General features: G+C 38.7%; 1 protein-coding gene across 1 annotated transcript in view; it reads right to left on the bottom strand.

Annotated features, from left to right (window-relative positions):
• Nucleotides 1-21,396, bottom strand: part of NWD2 (NACHT and WD repeat domain containing 2) — a 173,165-nt gene that overhangs the window by 74,977 nt on the left and 76,792 nt on the right. The window contains exon 3 of the mRNA XM_026508709.4: nt 12,037-12,153. Within this exon, the coding sequence (XP_026364494.2) occupies nt 12,037-12,153 (117 nt within the window). The remainder of the gene's footprint in view (nt 1-12,036; nt 12,154-21,396) is intronic.

Below are 21,396 nucleotides of genomic sequence, written 5' to 3'. Positions count from 1 at the left end.
GACAGTGAACTTATAAATGTGTGTGTTCTGACTGCTCCACCACCAAGCCGTCCCATGTCTCTCTTTCCTTGGGCCACCCTTTTCTCTGAGGCACAATGATATTGAAATCAGGCTGACTGATAACTTTACCATGGCCTCCAGGTGTTCAAGAGAAAAAGAAAGAGTCACACGTCTCTCCATTTAAATAAAAAACTAATGATTAAGCTTAATGAGGAAAGCATGTCAAAAGCTGAGACAGGCTGAAAGCGAAGCCTCTTGTACCAGCTAGCCAAACTGTGAACGCAAAGGAAAAGTTCTCGAAGGAAGGTAAAGGTGCTGCTTGAGTGAACACACGAATGATGACAGCCTGGGTGCTGACAGGGAGAATGCTTTTCTGGATAGAAAATCAAACCAGCCATAATATTCCCCTGACCCAAAGCCCATTCCAGCTCAAGGCCCTAACTGTCTTCAAATCTGTGAAGCTCAGAAGGGAAATCTGAAGCTAGCAGAGGTTGGTCCATGTGGTTTAGGGAAAGAAGCCGTCTCCGTAACGTGAGAGTACAAGGTGAGGAAGCACGTGCTGATGTATAAGGCGCAGTGAGTTGTCCAGCAGATCGGGGCAAGATAATGAACGAAGGTGGCTACCCTGAGCAGATCTTCAGCGTAGACAAAACAGCCTCCCATTGGAAGAAGATGCTATCTGGAACTTTCATAGAGAGGAGAAGTCAGTGGTTGGCTTCAAAGGACAAGTGGTTCTCTTGTTAGGGCCAAAGCAGCTGGTAACTTTCAGTTGGAGCCAGGGCTCACTGACCATTTCCAAACTCCTAGGGTGCTCAGGGATTACGCTAAATCTGCTCACCTGTGCTCTGGAAATGGAACAACAAAGCCCGCATGACAGCACATCAGTTAACAACACGGTTTACCGAATAAGCCCACCGTTAAGACCTGCTGCTCCGAAAGATTCCTTTGAAAATACTACTGCTCATTGACCACGCACCTGGTCACCCAGAGCTCTGCTGGAGATGGACGAGATTAATCTCATGCCTGCTGACTACTATTCTGCAGCCCATGGATCAAGGGGTTATTTCGACTTGCAAGTCTTATTACAGAAATACATTTTATAAAGCTGTAGGTACCGTAGACAGTGATTCTCGTGGATCTGGTAAACCAAACTGAAAGCTGTCTGGAAAGGATTCATGGTTCTAGGGGCCATTAAGAACATTTGTGATTCATGGGAAAATGAAATAGACGTATATAAATAAAAGAACACTAACAGGAGTTTGGAAGAAGTGGATTCCAACCCTCATGGATGATTTTGAGGGGTTCAAGACTTCAGTGGAGGAAGTGACTGCAGATGTGCTGGAAAGAGCCAGGGAACTAGAAGGAGAGCCAGAAGAAGTTATGACTGAAGTGCTTCAAGACCTGATAAAACTTGAACAGATGACAAGTTGCTTCTTATGGATGAGCAAAAAAGGTGGTTTCTTGAGAAGGAACCTTCTCCTTGTGAAGATTCTGTGAAGATTACTGAAATGGTTTCAATATTGAAAGGCTTTCGAACAGTACATAAACTAAGTCGGTGAAGCACTGGCAGGGTCTGAGAGGACTGACTCCAATTTTTACAAAACTTCTACTGGGGGTAGAATGCTATCAAACAGCACCAGCAAAAAGATTTTGACTTGGTCACAGCTCAGATAATGGTTAGTATATTTTAGCAATAAAATGTTTTTAAGTTAATACGTTGGGTTTTTTTTAGATCAAATACTATTCTTAATAGACTACACTACAGTGTAAACATAACTTTTATATGCACTGGGAAACCAGAAAATTCATTTGATTCACTTTATTGTGGTGGTCTGGAAGCAAACCGTCAGTATCTTTGAGGTGTGCCTGTATTTTGAAGCCATGTTGTTATTATTTGAAGACATGAAGCTTTTAAATATAGGAATATATCTTTTTTTTTTTTCAAAGACAGAGCACGCATGCGCAAGAGCATGAGTGGGGGCGGGGTGGGGCAGAGGGAGAGAGAACCTGACATGGAGCCTGACATGGGGCTCGATCTCACAACCCTGAGATCATGACCTGAGCTGAAATCAAGAGTTGGATGCTTCACTGACTTAGCCACCCAGGGGCCCCTATTATATCTTCTCAATGAATCGAACTTCTGATTATGAAATGCCCCTTTATCTTCTTAGCTTAAAGCCTACTGTGTGGTATTGATAAAACTTTCTTTTGGTTAGTATATAGCACATAATTGAATCTGTATTTTAATTGGAGTGTTTAGTCTGTTTACATTTAATAGTTGGGTTTAAGGCTATCATTTTTCTATTTATTGCACCCACTCTTTATTCTTCTTTTCTAGTCTTCTTTTAGAGGAGTTATTCTACTTAATTTCTTACATGAAATTTTTGTATCATTTCGTATCCTTATTTAGTGGTTCCCCTATATATAGATATGTTACAATATTCATCCTTGACTTCCTACAGATCAGCTTTAATTTTTACTTTTGTTACTTCCCAAATAATGCAAGACTACCTTTGTCCCTCTTGACCTTTGAACTATTTTGGTCTTATTTCTTACTTCCTTACATGTTATAATCCTCACGCAACATTATTATTGTTGCTTAACACAGTCAATACTCTTTGACCTTATCTTTATCAGTGCTTTTCATTCCTTCTTATGGATTTGAGCTTCCGTCTGCGGGCATTTTCTCTAAGGCAGAAAACCATCTCTTAGTTTTTTTTCAAATGTGGATGATCTGATGACCATGTCTTTCTGTTTTTGTCTGAAAACATCTTTGTTTCATTTTTACTTTTGCAGGATACTCCCACTAGGTAGAGAAATGTAGCTTGGCTGTTTGTTTCTTTTAGTTCTTTCAAGATGTCATTTCATTGTCTTTGTCTTCCAGAACATCTCTATTAAAGTCTTTATTAAAAAGTCAACTGGTAGTATTTCTGTTGTTTTCTGAAGGTAATATATATATATATTATTATTATTATTAAATATTTATAAGTATATAACAAAATATATATTATATAAATACATATTACATAAAATATATAATATATAAATATTTATATTATTATAAATATACATTATAAATATATATATATTTTCCCCCCTCTTATGGATTTTAAGGCTTTTTTTCTCTTTATTTTTGCTTTTCAACAGTTTACTACAATGGGCTCAGGTGCAATGGTCTTGCTGGGAGATTACTGACTGCTTGAACCTGTGTGGGTTGATGTCTTCAAGTAGTTTTGGAAAATTCTCACTTGTTACTTCTTTCATGTCCTCTTTCTTGGTTTCTTTTTCTGGGACTCCAGTTACACTTATGTGAGATGATTTGTGCCTCACATGTCTCTTCCACTTCATTCTGGTTTTCCTACTCTTTTAAAGAAAATATGTGCTTCAATTTGGGTATTTTTTGACTTCTCTTTGAGTTCACTAATCCAGTCTTCTACGGTATTAACTATTAAGCCCATCAAATAAGTTTTAACTTTTAGCTATTGTATATTTTAATTCTAAAATATCCATTTTGTTCTTTTGTATTTTTTATAGATTCCATTTCTTTTTTGAAATTATCCATCTTCTCATTCATTTTACTTATCTTTGCTTCTATTTTCATTAACATTTAAAATAGTTATTTAACAGCTTTTGCCTGCCAGCTCTATCATCTTGGGCATCTGGGGGTATGACTTCTATTATCTACTTTTTCTTGTTTATCATATTTTTTTTGCATGGCATTCTTTGCATGGCTTGTAATTTTCTTTGTATTCTGGGCATTTTTTTCTTATAGAAGCATAATTAACATACATTGTTATATTAGTTTCAGGTGTATAACACTGATTCAACAATTCTATGTTACTCATTGCTCCCACAATAGGTGTAGCCACCATGTGTCACCATGCACTCTTACGATATTGTTGACTATATTCCCTGTTGTGCACTTTTCATCTCTGTGACTTATTTATAACTGGAATTTTGTACCTCTTAATCCTCTTTACCTATTGCACCCATCTCCCCACCCAACTCCCCCATAGAAACCACCAGTTCCCTCTCTTTTTAAGGTTGGTTTGTTGGCTGGTTTGTTTGGTTAAATTTGCTTTTTAGATTCCACATATAAGTGCAATCATATGGAGAAGATATTTGCAAATGACCTGATAAAGGGTTAGTATCCAAAATATATACAGAACTTATAAAACCGAATACCCAAAAAACAAGTAATCCAGTTAAAAAATGGGCAGATATTTTTCCGAAGAAGACATACAGATAGCTAAGACACATGAAAGATGCTCAAAATCACTCATCATCAGGGAAATACAAATCAAAACTACGATGAGGTATCACCTCACACCTGTGAGAATGGCTAAAATTAACAACATAGGAAATGACAGATGTTGGCGAGGATGCGGGGAAAGGGGAGCCCTCTTACACTGTTGGTAGAAATGCAAGCTGGTGCAGGCACTCTGGAAAACAGTGTGGAATTTCCTCGAAGTTAAAAATAGAACTACCCTATGACCCAGCAGTTGCACTACTAGGTATTTATCCAAAGGACACAAAACACTGATTCAAAGGGATACATGCACCCTGATGTTTATAGCAGCATTATCAACAATAGCCAAATTATGGAAAGAGCCCAAATGTCCACCGACTGATGAATGGATAAAGAAGTTGTGGTATATATACACAATGGAATATTAGTCATAAAAAAGAATGAAATCTTGCCATTTGCAGTGACACGGACGGTGCTAGAGGGTATCATGCTAAGCAAAATAAGTCAGAGAAAAAATAACATGATTTCACTCACATGTGGAATTTAAGAAACAAAACAGATGAACATGGAAAAAGGCAAATCGTAAAACAGACTCTTAACTATAGAGAACACTCTGAGGGTTGCTGGAGAGGTGGTGGGTGGGGGGATGGGTTAAATGACTGATGGGGATGACGAAGGGCACACGTGATGAGCACTGGGTGTTGTAAGTGATGAATTACTCAATTCTATACCTGAAACTAATATTACATTGTATGTTAATTAACTAGAATTTAAATAAAACTTGAAACTACAACAAAAAAGTGAAATCCTATAGCATTTGCTTTCTTTGACTTATTTCACTTAGCATAATACCCTCTAGGTCCATCTATGTTGTTGCAAATGGCAAGATCTCATTTTTCATGGCTAACATTCCATTGTATGTATATATACACCACAGATTCTTTATCCATTCACCTATGGATGGACACTTGAGTTGTTTCTATACCTAATGCTGCAATAAAACACAGGGGTGCATATAATTAATTCATATATGAATTAGTGTTTTTGTTTTCTTTGGGTAAATACCCAGTGGGATTACTGGATCATAAGGTACTTCTATTACTGCATGTCTTCTTTGCAGAAATGTCTGCTCATGTCTTCTGCCCATTTTTAATCAGCTTTCTCTTTTGATGTTGAGCTGTGTAAGTTCATGTATTTTGGATATTAATCCCTTTCAGAAATATCATTTGCAAGTATCTTCTCCCACTCCATGGGTTGTCTTTTTGTTTTATTGATGGTTTCCTTGGCTGTACAAAAGTTTTTTATTTTGGTGTAGTACCAATAGTTTATTTTTGCTTTTGTTTCCCTTGCCTGAGGGGACATATCTAGAAAAATGCTGCTAAGGCTGATGTCTAAGAGATTACTGCCTCTGTTTTCTTCTAGGACTTTTAGGGTTTCAGGCCTCACATTTAGGTCTTTAATCCATTTTGATTTTTCATTATGGGGTGAAGAAGGTGGTTCAGTTTTCTGGGCACCATTTGTTGAAGAGACTATCCTTTCCCCATTGTATATTCTTGGCTCCTTTGTCATAGATTAATTGACCCCATAAGTGTGGGTTTATTTTTGGGCTCCCTATTCTATTCCATTTATCTATGTGTCTATTTTTGTCTGGGTATTGTATTTAAAAGAACTGCTATTTATAGGCTCCTTTTCCTATGTTAGACTGACAGGATAAGAGGCTAACACGTTAGTCTCTTCAGTATTTGAACTGGATACAACTAGGCTGTAGTTTCGTTGATTGAGTTGACTTTGAGTTAAAATGTGTCAAAGGCAAGACTTGATTATTCACGTTAGGTTTTAGCGGACTTTGTCTCCTAAAAACCAAGAGATTGTGGAAGAAGACTTCACTCTGCTTTTCCATCCTAGCTTTCCATTATCCCATGCTGCCCAGTGATCAGCACGTGTCTCATGGAGAAAACCACTGAGACTTTGGGGCTCCTCCATCTGAAGCCAGCTCACCAAGAAAGGGCTTTTCTGTCTGGAAATTACCTTGTCTAATCATCTATGTCTTCACAGCTCTACAATCTCTCTAAATATAGGATGTGTATAGTTTTTTAAGTTGTTGAAATTCTACTCCGAAGCAGAAATCCTTTGGACTGCAGTTTTCAATGAACATTTTTTCTTACCAATTAAGTTATACAGAGATTGATTGCTCTCCCGTTCACTTTCCTTTCTCCATGCTTTTTTTTACCACCCAAAACATGCCATACCACGTGAACTGTGAAACAGTGACTTACACATTAGCAGAAATGAACTAAAGGGGTCTCTTGGATTCTACCATAAAGATAACGATCTTGTCAATAATAATTTTTAAGGTTTGCCCATTGTAACATTCCTTTGGTGATGATGAGGTAATTTATTATTGGAACCTATTTTAGAGCTAGGATGGCTAGTTGATTTCAACTGGACAAGCTTAATTTTATAAAAAAAGGTCTTTATCTGAAAAACTAAGGTGTTAGATTAATTTTTAATTTTTTAAAGTACTCAAAAAATCTAAAATGATTTTCCAGTTCAGATCAATGACTATTTTTCTATTTTTAGTACATTTTGGTTAGTAAGCTTATACTTACAAATATGAGAACTAAATCATACAAAACCCTGCACATTTTATTAAAGGACAAACCAAGACTAAGCACTTGTATTATTGTCTCATGTCTGTAATTTAGTACACCTAACGGGGTAGATCCGTCATATACTGGAATGTGGATTAAGTATTTTCCAAAGCAAACTGTTGTAAGAACACATTCTTTCAAATTCAGTGACTTCAGAATCCTCACTATAGTTTTCCCTAACTGAAAATTACTTTAAAAAAAATTAAACGGCATCTGAGCCATTAAGGCAGCCTAATGTGATTCTGAAGGACAGTGAGACACAGGTGGTGAAGAACTGATCTCTGTGCTGTAGGGCTTACTCAGTAGTGCCCCTCAGGGAGGTACAAATATGGAAAGGTTTAATTTTTACCAGTAACAACTATGGACCTTGCTTTGTCTCATCTTTACTCTTTTGCTTAGCGGAAAAACAAATATCGCTCAATAACAATAGATTCCTCAGTCCAACCCTTTCTGTTGTCGTCTTTCTGCTTTGAACTTTAGGCCAGTCTAAAATGCCTATTTCTGAGTTTCCTTCTTCCCACTTTGTGCATAGTCTTGGGTGCAGCTGCCGGGAGCTGCCTGTGGCAGGCAGGAGTGGGGCCTGCTCTCTGTCCGTACCATCTGTGCCACTAATGGCGGGGGTGTAGGTAGGGGTGGGGCGTGGAAGTCCAGTTTGGCATCCACTGACAGGTAAGAATGATGGCAGTAGTCCCATTCTTTTGGTCTCAGCTGCTTCTCTATCTAATGCTGACAAGTTATGTCTGTTTATATTGGTACTCCAAGGAGGATGCTGTATGGGCTTTGGCTTCCTGAGACTTCTGGGAACTGACAAAGCCTACCACAGGCAGCGTTCTCTTTGTCCTGACTCTAAGGTATGGGGAATGCCCCTTTGAGTGTGAGGTCCTGGAATCTTCTCTTACAGGAAGTTCTAGTTACAACTGACTGAGACAGGTGCTGGCTCCCCACACGGGCCTGGCTTGACTCCCCTAGGGTAGCCTGCCAATGCCTTTCCCTCAGTAAATCTCTACCTCATCCACTCTGGACTGAGGGATGGAGTGAGACGCCGGCTGCCTCCCCCACAGCTCCTACACACTCGGAGGCAGCTCCCCTAATTCTACAAGGAAGCTTTTCAAACAACCAGTTCTTCAAGCCAGCAGAGCAGTGGCTTTTATCAACTCTGGCCAAGAGACAGGACTTCACCTAAGGTCCAGGGTCAGTGCTTGAACATCGCAAGCAATTCTTTTGAGGTACTTCAAATTTGGAAGGATGACAAGAAGAGAACCCATCCTCTCCATAAACACATCATGAAGAGGGACGGGAATGAGAGAACTCTGCTCTCCCCAAAAGACAATATTCTTCTTCCCCTTCATAAGGAACTTTTATGGACTAAGTGGGTGGGACAGTTGGTGGGAACATTCTGCTAACCTTTCCACACTTTGCAGGGGAGGGGCTGAGGCAATTCTCTGCAGATAGTGACTCTGACCTCAACTGTAAACTGTCTTCCTGTTAAGAGCAGTCCTGGTCTAAATCCCTCTTTGGGAGCAGATAATGGTTGAACTAAGTAGATTCCAGCAAATTCATATCTAGCAAATGAATATATACTCTCTACAGTTTACAACATTTGTTAAGAATGAACTAAAAACCCTTTAATATATGACTTTAATATCTACTGGTGTGAATCAAGTCTTAGTGTTTTTTGACATTTAGACTATCATCATCATTTTCAAAGGGAAAAATCTCCGGTATCACAGAACTGTCCATTAGGAGTAAAAACATTTTTGTTCTCAGTTGAAAATAATTTAACTCACAAACTTAATAACGAATCGCTCTGTAACCCTTTATAAAGAACTCCCATTACATTTGGTTCCTACAACAAACCTTTGATATCTATTCAACATTTACTTGTCATTTATGGTTATTTTCCCATTTTAAAGCACAGTGAGGTTAGTTTACTGCCCTGTCAGAACCAGAGCTCTAACTCAGGTTGTGAAATAGAACTTCGGGGTTTTTCCCCACTCTGGGGGCTTTCCCCCACTCTGGGGGCTTTCCTATAAGAAAGTGACGTGTTCTCAGTACGCCAGGTCTCCTGAGTCAGCCTTCCGAGGGTGGAACTGCACACAGGCACCAGCCCCTTACTCCTTCCCATCCTGGCAATTAAAAGCCAGTGCCCAGACAGCTGTGGCAGGCCACACCCCAAAGGACAACTTGGAGGAAAGGAAGCTGGAAAGAGCCAAGCACATGGAACGTTTAAGTCCAGGTTCCCTTTGGGCCTCAGTGCCCTGGGTACTTACAATGAAAGCTTTGTTTGGTTCCTGGATTTATCTGTAACACAGGGTTAATTATCTGTGAAGCCTCTGAAAATATAAACACTTTGTCATTCAGCAAGAGTGAATTTTCTTGCCAAAGACTTTAGCATTAGGGAAAATAATATGCCATGCTTTGCAACCCACAGGGCTCATCATGACTTCTAGAAGTACCACAAGGGAGCACGGGGCAAGGAAACGGGAGCTCAAAAGCGACACCTAGACGCCTGCTGTTACCATAGTTACAAGGGGAAAGGAAGGAAGAGATGTACTATTTCCCATAAGCAGTGAGGTTAAGTCTTGCCTGATTTAGGATCACTGGGGTGAATAATCCTAGCTGTATCCGCAGGGTTTCATCATGGTTGCTGTGAGTTTCAACATGTAGCAGGGAGCAGGAGGAGGGATAAATCATTTGTTTACACTCAATGAAGTTGTTCCTGATGTTCCATCACTTAACCTTCACTCTCAGAACCTGCTGGAACTTACAGGCTTTACTCATTCCCCTACCAGCAAATTGTTAGAATTAATGGCCATGACTAATTCTAGTTAGTTTGGGTAGGACACGCCACAGGGAGATAAAAGAGGGGAGAACATCTCTCTCGTTCCTGAATTTCCGAGGCCGGATCATGACAGAGCTGTGGAGAGCATCACAACTGTGACTCCCCAGGGCATACCTCCCCAGCCCAGCTTCCAAGCATCATGGAACCCGGTCTGACTCGTCTTCCACTGTCTGAATCTCTTTTCTGGCAGTGCTGCCAGACAGCATTGTATTCTCTCCTTTGAGGACAACTTTCTTGGTGATGCACTCATTACAATTTGGGCCGGGTGATTTCATCTTTAGATAGTTTTGAGGGATAACAGTGATTACAAGAAGTAACAAAGAGTGCTGACTGTGGATTGCTGTAGGTGAGACACTACAAAAGAGCTCTGGAGTTTCATTTCATCTTCTGAATGACCCCAGGAGCTAGAAACTCTCATGCTCATCATCTTCTCCTGGTCCCAGAGCAAGAGACTGAGGCTCAGCGTAGTAAGGAGACTCCTCCGCTGTCCTGCAGCTATGCAATGTCAGAACCCAGGGAGCTGGGAGACCCTAAAACCAGTGAATGCTGAATCTTCCAACTTCTTCACCCGGCGCTGAAACCTGTCTCTGTGAACTTTCCATCTGCTGGTCCTAGTTCTGTGCTATGAAGACCCGTGGGAAAAAATCTTAAACCCCTACTGCTACTAGATCTTCAGATCTCTGACATGGCTTTAAGGACTTTCTCTGTTCTGTTCAGACCCCAGGTCACTGTTTTTAGATGTCCATTCTTCAACCCCCTAAGCCACGTGTTTTCCTTGGGCTTCCTGCATCAGCATTCTAAGGGCTCCATGCTCTGCCCTCTGTCCTGCAGCCAGGGTGGGCCTTAAAATACATCAGATCACTTCAGTCCACTGCTCAAAACACTCTGTGGCTTCCCAGGTCATTGAAAGCAAACTCTCTGTAGCCAACTTCAAGATACTAAAGCCCAAGACAGGGCCTCCTCTCCAGACCTCTCCCCTCTTGCTCATACTGTTCCCTCAACATGCCAAGTGTGGTCCTAACTCTTCTCCCTGGACAGTGAGGCCTTCTCCTTCCTTTCTGTATTTTTCTCCATAGCACTTGTGATTTTCCTTATTTCCTTCATTTTTGCCTGCTCTCTCCCTTTGACCCCACCTAAGAATGCAAGCAAACTCTAAAGGGCAGGGAGTTTTATCTTCTTAGTTCAAATCCAAGGTTAAATCCTAAGCGGCACACAAGATAACCATTTGACATGGGTCAGCCTACCATATCCCCAGCACTAAGAGCCATTCCTGGCACAGCAGCATTCAATAAGTAGTGGGTGAATAAGTGAATAATTTATATACTGATGCTAAAAATGTTATAGAGCTTTTATGCACTTTATTATCCTCAGAACGTCACTATCAACTGGTCAGATTTCTGATAGCATCTGTGTCTTCCTAGTCCTATGTGGAGCTTAACAGATACGCAAATAAATATTCACAACTCTTGTTGATAACCAAGCCTAGCTTTTAATTGTATGATAGTTTCCTTGAAGCATTCACTAGTAATTTTAACACTCCTCCATCAGCCTCAGAACATCTTGTGTTGAGAGGGGCAACTTCCGTATCAATTGCTAGAATCTGTTTGGATTCACAATAAGGTTCTTTCTTAAGCTAGCTGAAGGCAGTAATTTTACACAATCACCTGCTATAGAATGACCTCCTTAGCTTCCTACCACTGAGTTTAGATAGACGAGTGGGTATTCTTTGGTAAATGATGTTCCACTTGACAAATCTGTTAATTTGCAGCTTTTCATGACCATTTAGCTGAAGGTCACTCCAAAGACAAATTTTTTCGCCTCTCAGGACATCATTTTCTATTGGTGGTTTGACATCATATATTGGTTGACTTTAACAATGTTTCAGTCACTGTATTGAAAAATTGCCAAAGTTCTGGTGTCAGGACACGGAGATACTAAGATCGAATACATGACACCGTGTAAGGAAACTCAGGCTGCTTACTGTAGACTGACACCGTAATCCTTTCTGCTGGTCACAAGGTGTTGTGGAAGTTGTTGTCAAACCCCAGCCATCCCTTCGATTACCATTTCAAATTATTCACTGTTAATTTGCAGGGCTGCTTATGGAAAGCTGAAGGTTTTGTTCTCACACGTTGAGGGCAAGGAGACAGTTTAAAGGTTTTAAATAGACACAGAAAAGCCAGTATTTTTTTCCTCATTCAAAATAATTAAAAGGCCCTTAGGAATCACACATCAACGACAATTCTCACAGTCATCTACAATTTCATATAAAGCATTAGTTGTTTTATACCCACAACAAAACATGGACCTGCAGAAGTTTTCAAACAATCCTCCAGCAGCTTCATGCGAGTCTTCTGGAGCTCTGGGCTGTCCCACTCATCTTCATCGATGCCCCAGTAGAGATCTATCACCTGGGAACCAACGGATGAGGCAGCATTAATTTACCTGCAGGAAAACGTCATTTACCTGCGGGCTTTATTCTTATTTACAACGTTAAGATAATGTGACTTTTAACTTTTCTCTTTGCAGCGTGTTTTCCCTGAAGAGGGAAAATTATGTTTAAGATCTATTCAAATAGCTATATTTTTTATCCCACGATGGGCTAGGGATGAACATTATAATTTCTTTTGTTCCTTATTATACTGTTGACATGGCCCCAGAGAAAATGAAATGTTAAATGTCAGAGGCTTTGCAGGGCAGGCTTTCATTATACTGAAATGGTAACAAGATTTCAAAAGAAGTGGAAGCACCTGGGATATGGTTACCATATTATTTGAGACAAGAAATAGTGTATAATGTTACTGTGTATCTTAATATAAGAAGAGGGGTGCCTGGGTGGCTCAGTTGGTTACGTGTCTGCCTTCTGCTCATGACCCCAGAGTTCCCTGATGAAGCACAGCAGGGAGTCAGCTTCTCCCTCTGACCCTCCCCTCTCTCACTCTTAAATAAAGTCTAAACATTTTTTTTTTGAGAAGGGAAAACCAGAACAGCACTTAATATATACTGACCTAAAGGGAAACATCAAACTTTCTTAAAAAAATAAAAAACCTAAAAACAAAAACTGTTATGATGCTTTATCCCAAGGGGATAGACATTTTATGTCTGTTTCACCTGAAAGCAGTTTGGCTTTCATCAATATATGTCTGAAAACCATGTATCGGCAACAATGAAAGGTGGTGTGTCTTAATGAGGATAATAGGATCTTCTATCTCCTTACTTCAAAGACTGTGAGGAAAGATTCTGAGAGTCTGTAAAGACATTTACAAGCACACTCTTTGAAAAGTCTGCTATGAAGAGCAATATGGGTCTCATTCCCTTTACTCAACCGCTGTTCTGCATAAAGTAAATGTTTCCAATGATAGCTTTGAAGATTTCCTTTCTTTGTTTCCCACAAGCAGAAAAAGAACCTCCCCTCCTTACTGGATGGCTGTATGGCATTCAGGGAGATGGAAACACAGAGCATGGGGCCTCCCTTGTGCTCCAAGCAGATCTCAGGGACCTGTGCCCTTTCCATCTCTGGGCCATGGCCCTGCATGGTTGTGTTTGTATCAGATCTTTGTCTATCTCCATTTGAGCTTTTAGATGGCTGATAAAGATGTAACAACTCCTTAAAAAAATAGTCCCATGGTCTGTCCAGTCTCTAAGTTTTATAATAAATGAAACTATCATATTTGGGGGGGGGGCCTCTTCCCTTTAATATACCTTAGAAGGTTTAACCACAATATCAAGGAAGGGGCCATCTGAGATGAAAACTTTGGTGTCCCCTATGAGAGCCTGTAGCTGTGGCTATTTAAAATTAAATAGAAATTAAAATTAATTCAAGTACTCCATAGCCACATGTGGCTACTGACTTTCATGTTGGAAAGCACTAATACAGACCATAGAAACTTTAATTCGACAGAACTGTAAATTACTGAGATCATTAGAACAAGACATTTTTGGCCTAGATCTACCAATACATTGTCAGACACACAAATTTGCAACGTGAATGCTAACTCTTAGTTGTGCCGTGCACAAAATGACAATCCTTCAGAGAGCCTGTTCTCCATCCTTTCAGCTGACACTGTTTGGACATACCAGAGGAAAGGACCGATTTGGAACAAATGAAGGGAAACAAATGGTAAATATAAAGGATAATATTACAAAAGCTATAAATATAAACCTTGTCATCTCTCACCTAAAATTTTATTAACACCATTAAGTGTGAATGAATTAAAAAATATAATCAAAGGCAGAGATTGTCAGACTGGATTAAAAACAAGATCCAACTATATGCAGTCTATAGGCAAGACACTTTAGATTCAGATAGGCTGAAAGTAAAAGGATGGAAAAAAGATGTATCATGCAAGCAGTAACCATATGCAAGCTCACATGACCACTGATATCACACAAGAGATTTTAAAACAAAATGTAACTAGAGATAAAGAGGGACATTTCATAAAGATAAAAGGTCAATCCATCAGGAAGATGTAACAATTATAAATGTATATACAACTAATAACAGTCTTAAAATACATTAAATACAACTGACAGAAGTGAAGGGAAAAACAGACAACTAAACTGGAGACTTACATATCTCACATGCAATGGGAAGAATGACTAGGAAGATGATCAATTAAAAGGCAGAAGACTGGAACAATACTATAAACTAACTAGATCTAACATATTTATAGAACAATCTACCCAACAACAGAATATACATTCTTCTCAAGTATATATAAAACACTGTCCAGGACAGAACATATATTAGAGATCATAAAACAACCCTCAATAAACTAAGAGGGATTTAAATGATATAAAGTATGCTCCTGAACACAATGCAATGACATTAAAAAATCAGTAATAAAGAAATTTGGGAAATTCATAAATATATGGAAAGCAACATACTCCTAACCAAAGAGTCAAAGAAGAAATCACAAGGGAAATTAAAAAAAATACTTTGAGATGGATGAAGACACAAAAAACCAAAACTTATGGGATGCAGTTACAGTAGTACTTAGAGGGAAATTTATAGCTATAAACACTTATATTAAAAAGATCTCAAACTGATAATCTTTCTACTTTAAAACAACAGAGATTGAGGAAGACATGAAGAAAGGGAAAAACATCCCATGCTCATGGACTGGAAGAATAAACATTGTTAAAATGTCTATGCTACCCAGAGAAATCTATGCATTCAATGCAATCCCTATCGAAATGCCATTGACATTTTTCACAGAGCTGGAATAAATGATCCTAAAATTTGTACGGAACCAGAAAAGAAACCCAAATAGAGAAACGTTGAAAAAGAAAACCAAAGCTGGTGGCATCACAATGCCAGACTTCAAGCTCTATTACAAAGCTATAATCATCAAGACAGTATGGTACTGGCACAAAAACAGACACAGAGAACAATGAAACAGATTACAGAACCCAGAAATGGACCCTCAACTCTATGGTCAATTAATCTTCGACAAAGCAGGAAAGAATATCCAATGGAAAAAAGACGGTCTCTTCAACAAATGGTGTTGGGAACATTGGAAAGCCACATGCAAAAGAATGAAACTGGATCATTCTCTTATACCATACACAAAGAAAAACTCAAAATGAATGAAAGACCTCATGTGAGACAGGAATCCATCAAAATCCTAGAGGAGAACACAGCTGGCAACCTCTTCGACCTTGGCCACAGCAACTTGTTTGCTAGACACGTCTCCAAAGGCAAGGAAGACAAAAGCAAAAATGAGCTATTGAGACTTCATCAAGATAAAAAGCTTTTGCACAGCAAAGGAAACAGTCAACAAAACTAAAAGGCAACCTATGGAACAGGAGAATGTCATTTGCAAATGACGTTATCAGATAAAGGGCTAGTATCCAAGATCTGTAGAGAACTTATCAAACTCAAGACCCAAAAAAACAAATAATCCAGTCAAGAAATGGACAGAAGACATGAACAGACATTTCTCCAAAGAAGACATCCAAATGGCCAATAGACACACGAAAAAATGTTCCACATCACTTGGCATCAGGGAAACACAAATCAAAACCACAATGAGATACTACCTCACACCAGTGAGAATGGCTAAAAGCAACAAGTCAGGAAACAACAAATGTTGGCAAGGATACGGAGAAAGGGGAACCCTCTTACACTGTTGATGGGAATGCAAGCTGTATAGTCACTCTGGAAAACAGTATGGAGGTTCCCCAAAGTTAAAAATAGAGCTACCCTATGACCCAGCAATTACACTACTATGTATTTGCCCAAAAGATACAAATGTAGTGATCCGAAGGGGCACTTGCACCCCAATATTTATAGCAGCACTGTCCACAATAGCCAAACTATGGAAAAGGCCAAGATGTCCATCGGCAGATGAATGGATAAAGAAGATGTGGTATATACATACAATGGAATATTACTGAGTCATCAGAAAGGATGAATATTTAGCATTTACATGGATGTGGATGGAACTGGAGACTATTATGCTGCGCAAAACAAGTCAATCAGAGAAACACGATTATCATATGGTTTCACTCATATGTGGAATATAAGAAACAGCACAGAGGATCATAGGGGAAGGGAAGGAAAAATAGAATGGGAAGAAGTCAGAGAGGGAGACAAACCATGACAGAACTACAGGAAAGAAACTAAGGCTCGCTGGAGGGGAGGTGGGTGGGGTAATGGGGTAACTGGGTGATGGGCATTAAGGAGGGCACAGATGTGATGAGCATTGGGTGTTATATGCAACTGATGAATTACTGAACTCTACATTTGAAACTAATGATGTTCTATATGTTGGCTAATTGAATTTAAATTAAAAACAACAATAGAGAAAGAAGAGCAAGGTAAAGCTAGCAGAAGGAAGTAACAGATAATGGCTATTAATAAATGGAGAATAGAAAAACCAATAGAAAAAAATCAATGAAACCCAAAGTTGGTTCTTTGAAGAGAACAAAATGGACAAAACTAGCTGGATTAAAAACAAAAAATGAGAAGGGAAGCCTGGGTGTCTCAGGTCATGATCCCAGGCTCCTGGGATCAAGTCCTGCTTTGCGCTCCTTGCTCAGTGGGGAGCCTGCTTCTCCCTCTGCCTGCCACTCATCCCGCTTGTGCGTGTGCTCTCTGACAAATAAAATCTTAAAAAAAAATGAGAAGACTTAAATTACCAAAATCATGAGTGAAAGAGAGGCCACTACTACTGACCTTAACAGAAATAAAGGATTATTAGAAAATATGATGAACAACTGTATGCCAATGAATTATTTAGATGAAATGGACAAATACCTAGAGAGAGACAAGTCACATAAACAGACTCAACACAAAACAAAAAATGTCAACAGAAATGTGAAAAGAGATTAAATTGTGATTTAAAAGAAAAGCACAGGTCCAGATGGATGCACTGGTGAATTTTACCGATTCTTCACAGTCTTCCAAAAATTAGAAGAGGAGAGAACACTTTCCAACTTATTCTATGAGACCAATATGATCCTAGTACCAAAGACAGACAAAAATATAAGAAAATGACAGAATAATATCTCATGAATATAAAACAAAAGGAGAGGATACTAGAATACTCAAGTGTATTCAAGAATACTTGAAAACCTAATCCAGCAACATATAAAAAGTATTATATAACACAGCTAGGTGGTATTTATCCCAGGAATGCAAGGTTGGCTAAGCATCAGAAAATTAATGTAACACACTATATATCCATAGAAAAAAAGAGCAAAACCCAAATGGTCAATCTTAACAGAGACAGAAAAAACATTTGACAAAATCTGACACCCCTTTATGATGAAAACACAAAAAACCAGGAATAGAAATTAACTTCCTCAACCTGAATAAAGGGCATACATGAGACAAAACAAAACAAAACAAAACATCTAACAGCATACTTAATAAAAAATGAAAACTTTCCCCTTACGACTAGGCACAAGAGAAGGCCATTCATTCTCACCACTTCTATTCAACACTGTACTGGAGGTTCTAGCCAGGGCAATTAGGCAAGAAAAAGAAATAAAATGCATCCAGATAGGAAAGGAAGAAGTAGATCTATCTTTATTCACAGGTGACACAATCTTATATATTAAAAATCCTGATAAAATGACTAAAAAGTATTGGAACTAGGGGTACCTGAGTGGCTCAGCCACTTAAGTGTCTGACTCTTGGTTTTGGTTTGGGTCATGATCTCAGGGTCGTGAGACGGAGCTCTGCGTCAGGCTCCACACGCAGCATGGAGTCTGCTTGGGATTCTTTCCCTCTTCTTCCCCCTCCCCCTCTACCACTCCCCTCCCCCCCCCACCACCACTTGCATGCTCCCATTCTCTCTAAAATAAATAAATAAAATCTTTTAAAAAAATGTTGGAACTAACAAGTTGAACAAGGCTATAGGATACAAGATCAATATACAAAAACCAAATGTATTTCTGCACACTAGCAATGAGCAAACAATTCCATTTAAAAGACCATCAGAAAGAATAAAAAGCTTAGGAACAGATTTAACAAAAGAAATGTAAAATTTATAATACTCTTGAAATTACAAAACACTATTGAAAGAAACTAAAGATGATCCGAGTAAACTGGAGGACATCCCAAATAAATGAATTGGGAGACTTATGATGGCAATACTTCCCACATTAATCTTTAGATTTAGGGCAATCACTATAAAACTTCCAACTGGCTTACTCACAGAAACTGACAAGCTGATCCTAAAATTCATATGGGAATCCAAGAGACCCAGGATAGTTAAAACAGTCTTGTAAAAGAAGAACAAAGTTGGAGGACTCACACTTCCAGATTCAAACTCACTACAAAGGTACAATAAGAGAGTGTGGTACTGGCATAAGGCTATTCAATGGAATAAAATTGAAAATCCAGCGGTAAATCCTCACACTTATGGTCAACAGATTTCAACATGGGTGCGAAAGCAATTCAATGAGAAATGACTCGTCTTTTCAACAAATGGTACTGGGACAACCGGATAGCCTCATGCAAAAGAATGAAGTTTGACACCCTATCTCACACCATATACAAAAACGAACTTGAAATAGATCACAGACATAAATTTAAGAGTTAAAACTATAAAACTCATTTTATAGAAAACAAAGGGACAAATTTTTCTGAACCTGGATTTGGCAATGGTTTCTTAGATAGAAGAGCAAAGTATAAGTAACCAAGGATAAAAAGAGATAAATTGGACTTCCTCAAAATTAAAGTTTTGTGCTTCAAAAGACACTACCCGGAAAGTAAAAGAGGACCCGATTTGATAATAGAATTGCATCCAGAATATATAAGGAACTCCTACAACTCAATAATAAGATTGAAAATGGACAAAAGATTTGAGCAGACATTTCTTCACAGAACATATACGGATTGCCAATAAACACAGGAAAAGGTGTTCCGTGTCATTAGTCATTAGGGAAATGCAAATCAACCACAATGAGATAACACTTCACACCCACTAGGATGCCTGTCACAAACAAGACTGATAACAAGCGTTAATGAAAATGTGGAGCAATGTCCTCCATTGCTGGTGGGAATATAAAATGGTGGGCCATTTTGGAAAACAGCCTGGCAGTTCTTCGAATAAACAGTTACTACATGATCTTGCAGTTCGAGATAAATGAAAACACAGGTCTACACAAAAACTTGCACATGTTCATAGCAACATTATTCATAATCGCTAAAAAAGTGGAAACAGTCCAAATGTCCATCAAGTGATTAAAGGATAAAAATAATGTAGTTTATCCATAAATAAAATACTATTCAGCAATAAAAAGTCGTCAAATACTGATGCTATGATACGGATGAGACCTGAAAACGTTATTCTTAGTAAAGGAAGCCAGTCACAAAGGAATCCCTCGTGATTCATGATGTGATACATGATTCCATGTATATGAAATGTCTAGAACATGCAAATCTACAGAGACAAAAAATAGATTAGCGGTTGGCTAGAGCAGGGAGGAGGGAACAGGCCAGCTTTAGAGTGACAGCCAAAGAGCAGAGGATTTCTTTTTGAGGTCATGTCAATGTTATAAAGTCATAACGCTTATACAACTGTGACCATACTAACACATACTGAAGCGTACACTTTAAGTGTGAGAATTTTGTGGTAGGTGAATTACATCTCAGTGACACTTTGCACATGTACTTAGTCTTCTGATTTTCTACAGGTCTTACGTCCCCTCCTCACAGTAGAACTGAGTGCAAGAACAGATGTTTAACTGGAGCACCTAGTATATTAAGAGTGAACAGTAAGATCTAACGAAATGTATGCGGAACAAATGACCAGGGTAAAAATCAAAACAATATTTTAAAATAGAAGCCTAAGGGTCATGGGATTATTTTTGCCGCCAGTGGAGGTCTTTTGCAATAGTTTTTGCACCTGTTACTTCCGTCAAATTTGGCCACTCCGGCCCTCGTCCAGTCCTTTCTAATTCCATGTCGCCTTACTTTGGTCACTTTAAATGTCCTCCTGCTTCCAGCTTTTCTCCCTTATTCTTTCTCAAACGTCTTTAGGGGCAGAAAATGATGAAAAAGGATAAAATCAAGCAACCATGAAGGCAGAGAGGAAATGAATAAATGAAACATCTAACTTATGCGACACAAAACACCGTTTTGGGCGAGCAGACCTGCCGTACGTCTGCATGATCAATAACCGGCAAAAAGCGGCTGGAATCCAAAGTGCGCAACAAGACAAGATTTATTACACGCTTACAAAAATTCAGTTTAGCTTTTAGCCTAATGTCCAGGCACTGCAGACACTGAATCTAATTTACTGTTTATTGGAATACTAACTTGTTGACAGCACATTTTATGTGCCTTTACTTATTTCATCATTAAGTATAAACACTCAGGAAAGTAATTTGATTTTATCTTTTTTTACTTAAAACCGTCAAACTTGCTTTAAAATATTCTTAGGGAGGCTAATTTATCATGATTATCATGTCTCGAAGTGGTCTGAAAACAAAAAGCCAGCAAATAAAAGCCCTAACAAATGTTGCCACTTGCCTCAGCCATTTAAATACCCAGATTACCGACCAAACCATAAAGCGACCTGTAAGAGACAAATAATGACTGCAGGATTTACCCCCCAAAAAGGTCAAATTTGAATTCATAATGGCTTCACACTATCATTTCTTCAGAAGGAGCCTTGGATTTAAATATTTTCCAAAATATTTTCCTTCTCAATTTTCCTATAAGACGATGCTACCTGAATGCAAAACAGAAATGTAACTACAGAGGTGATTTTGTTTTTGAATAAATGCAGTACTGAAATGAAGGCTGTTCCTCAAAGTTCTTCCAATGGAAGCTACTCATCTGTTCCAAGGATTCTGCCACTGGCCCACAATTTCCTCTGTAGGAATTAACCCATTTTGTATTGGAAAAAACCAACCAAACAAACCTCTCGTCACTGTATTGTTAGATTTGTTTTTATTAAAAATGGTATTTTCCCAGCCTATTGGCCTTTCCATGATAAGATGTGGCTTTGAAAAGACCTTTCACACTTTCAAAAAAATCAAACCTATTCTTTTTCTTTTTTTTTGGATTTATTTATTTATTTATTTATTTATTTATTTATTTATTTATTTATTTATTTATTTAAGATTTTAGTTATTTATTTGCCAGAAAGACAGAGAGAAAGAATGAGCACAAGCAGGGGAAGTGGCAGACAGAG

Source organism: Ursus arctos, unplaced genomic scaffold (genome assembly GCF_023065955.2).
Source record: "Ursus arctos isolate Adak ecotype North America unplaced genomic scaffold, UrsArc2.0 scaffold_9, whole genome shotgun sequence".
Lineage (NCBI taxonomy): Eukaryota > Metazoa > Chordata > Mammalia > Carnivora > Ursidae > Ursus > Ursus arctos.
This window is presented reverse-complemented; position numbering and strand designations above follow the sequence as displayed.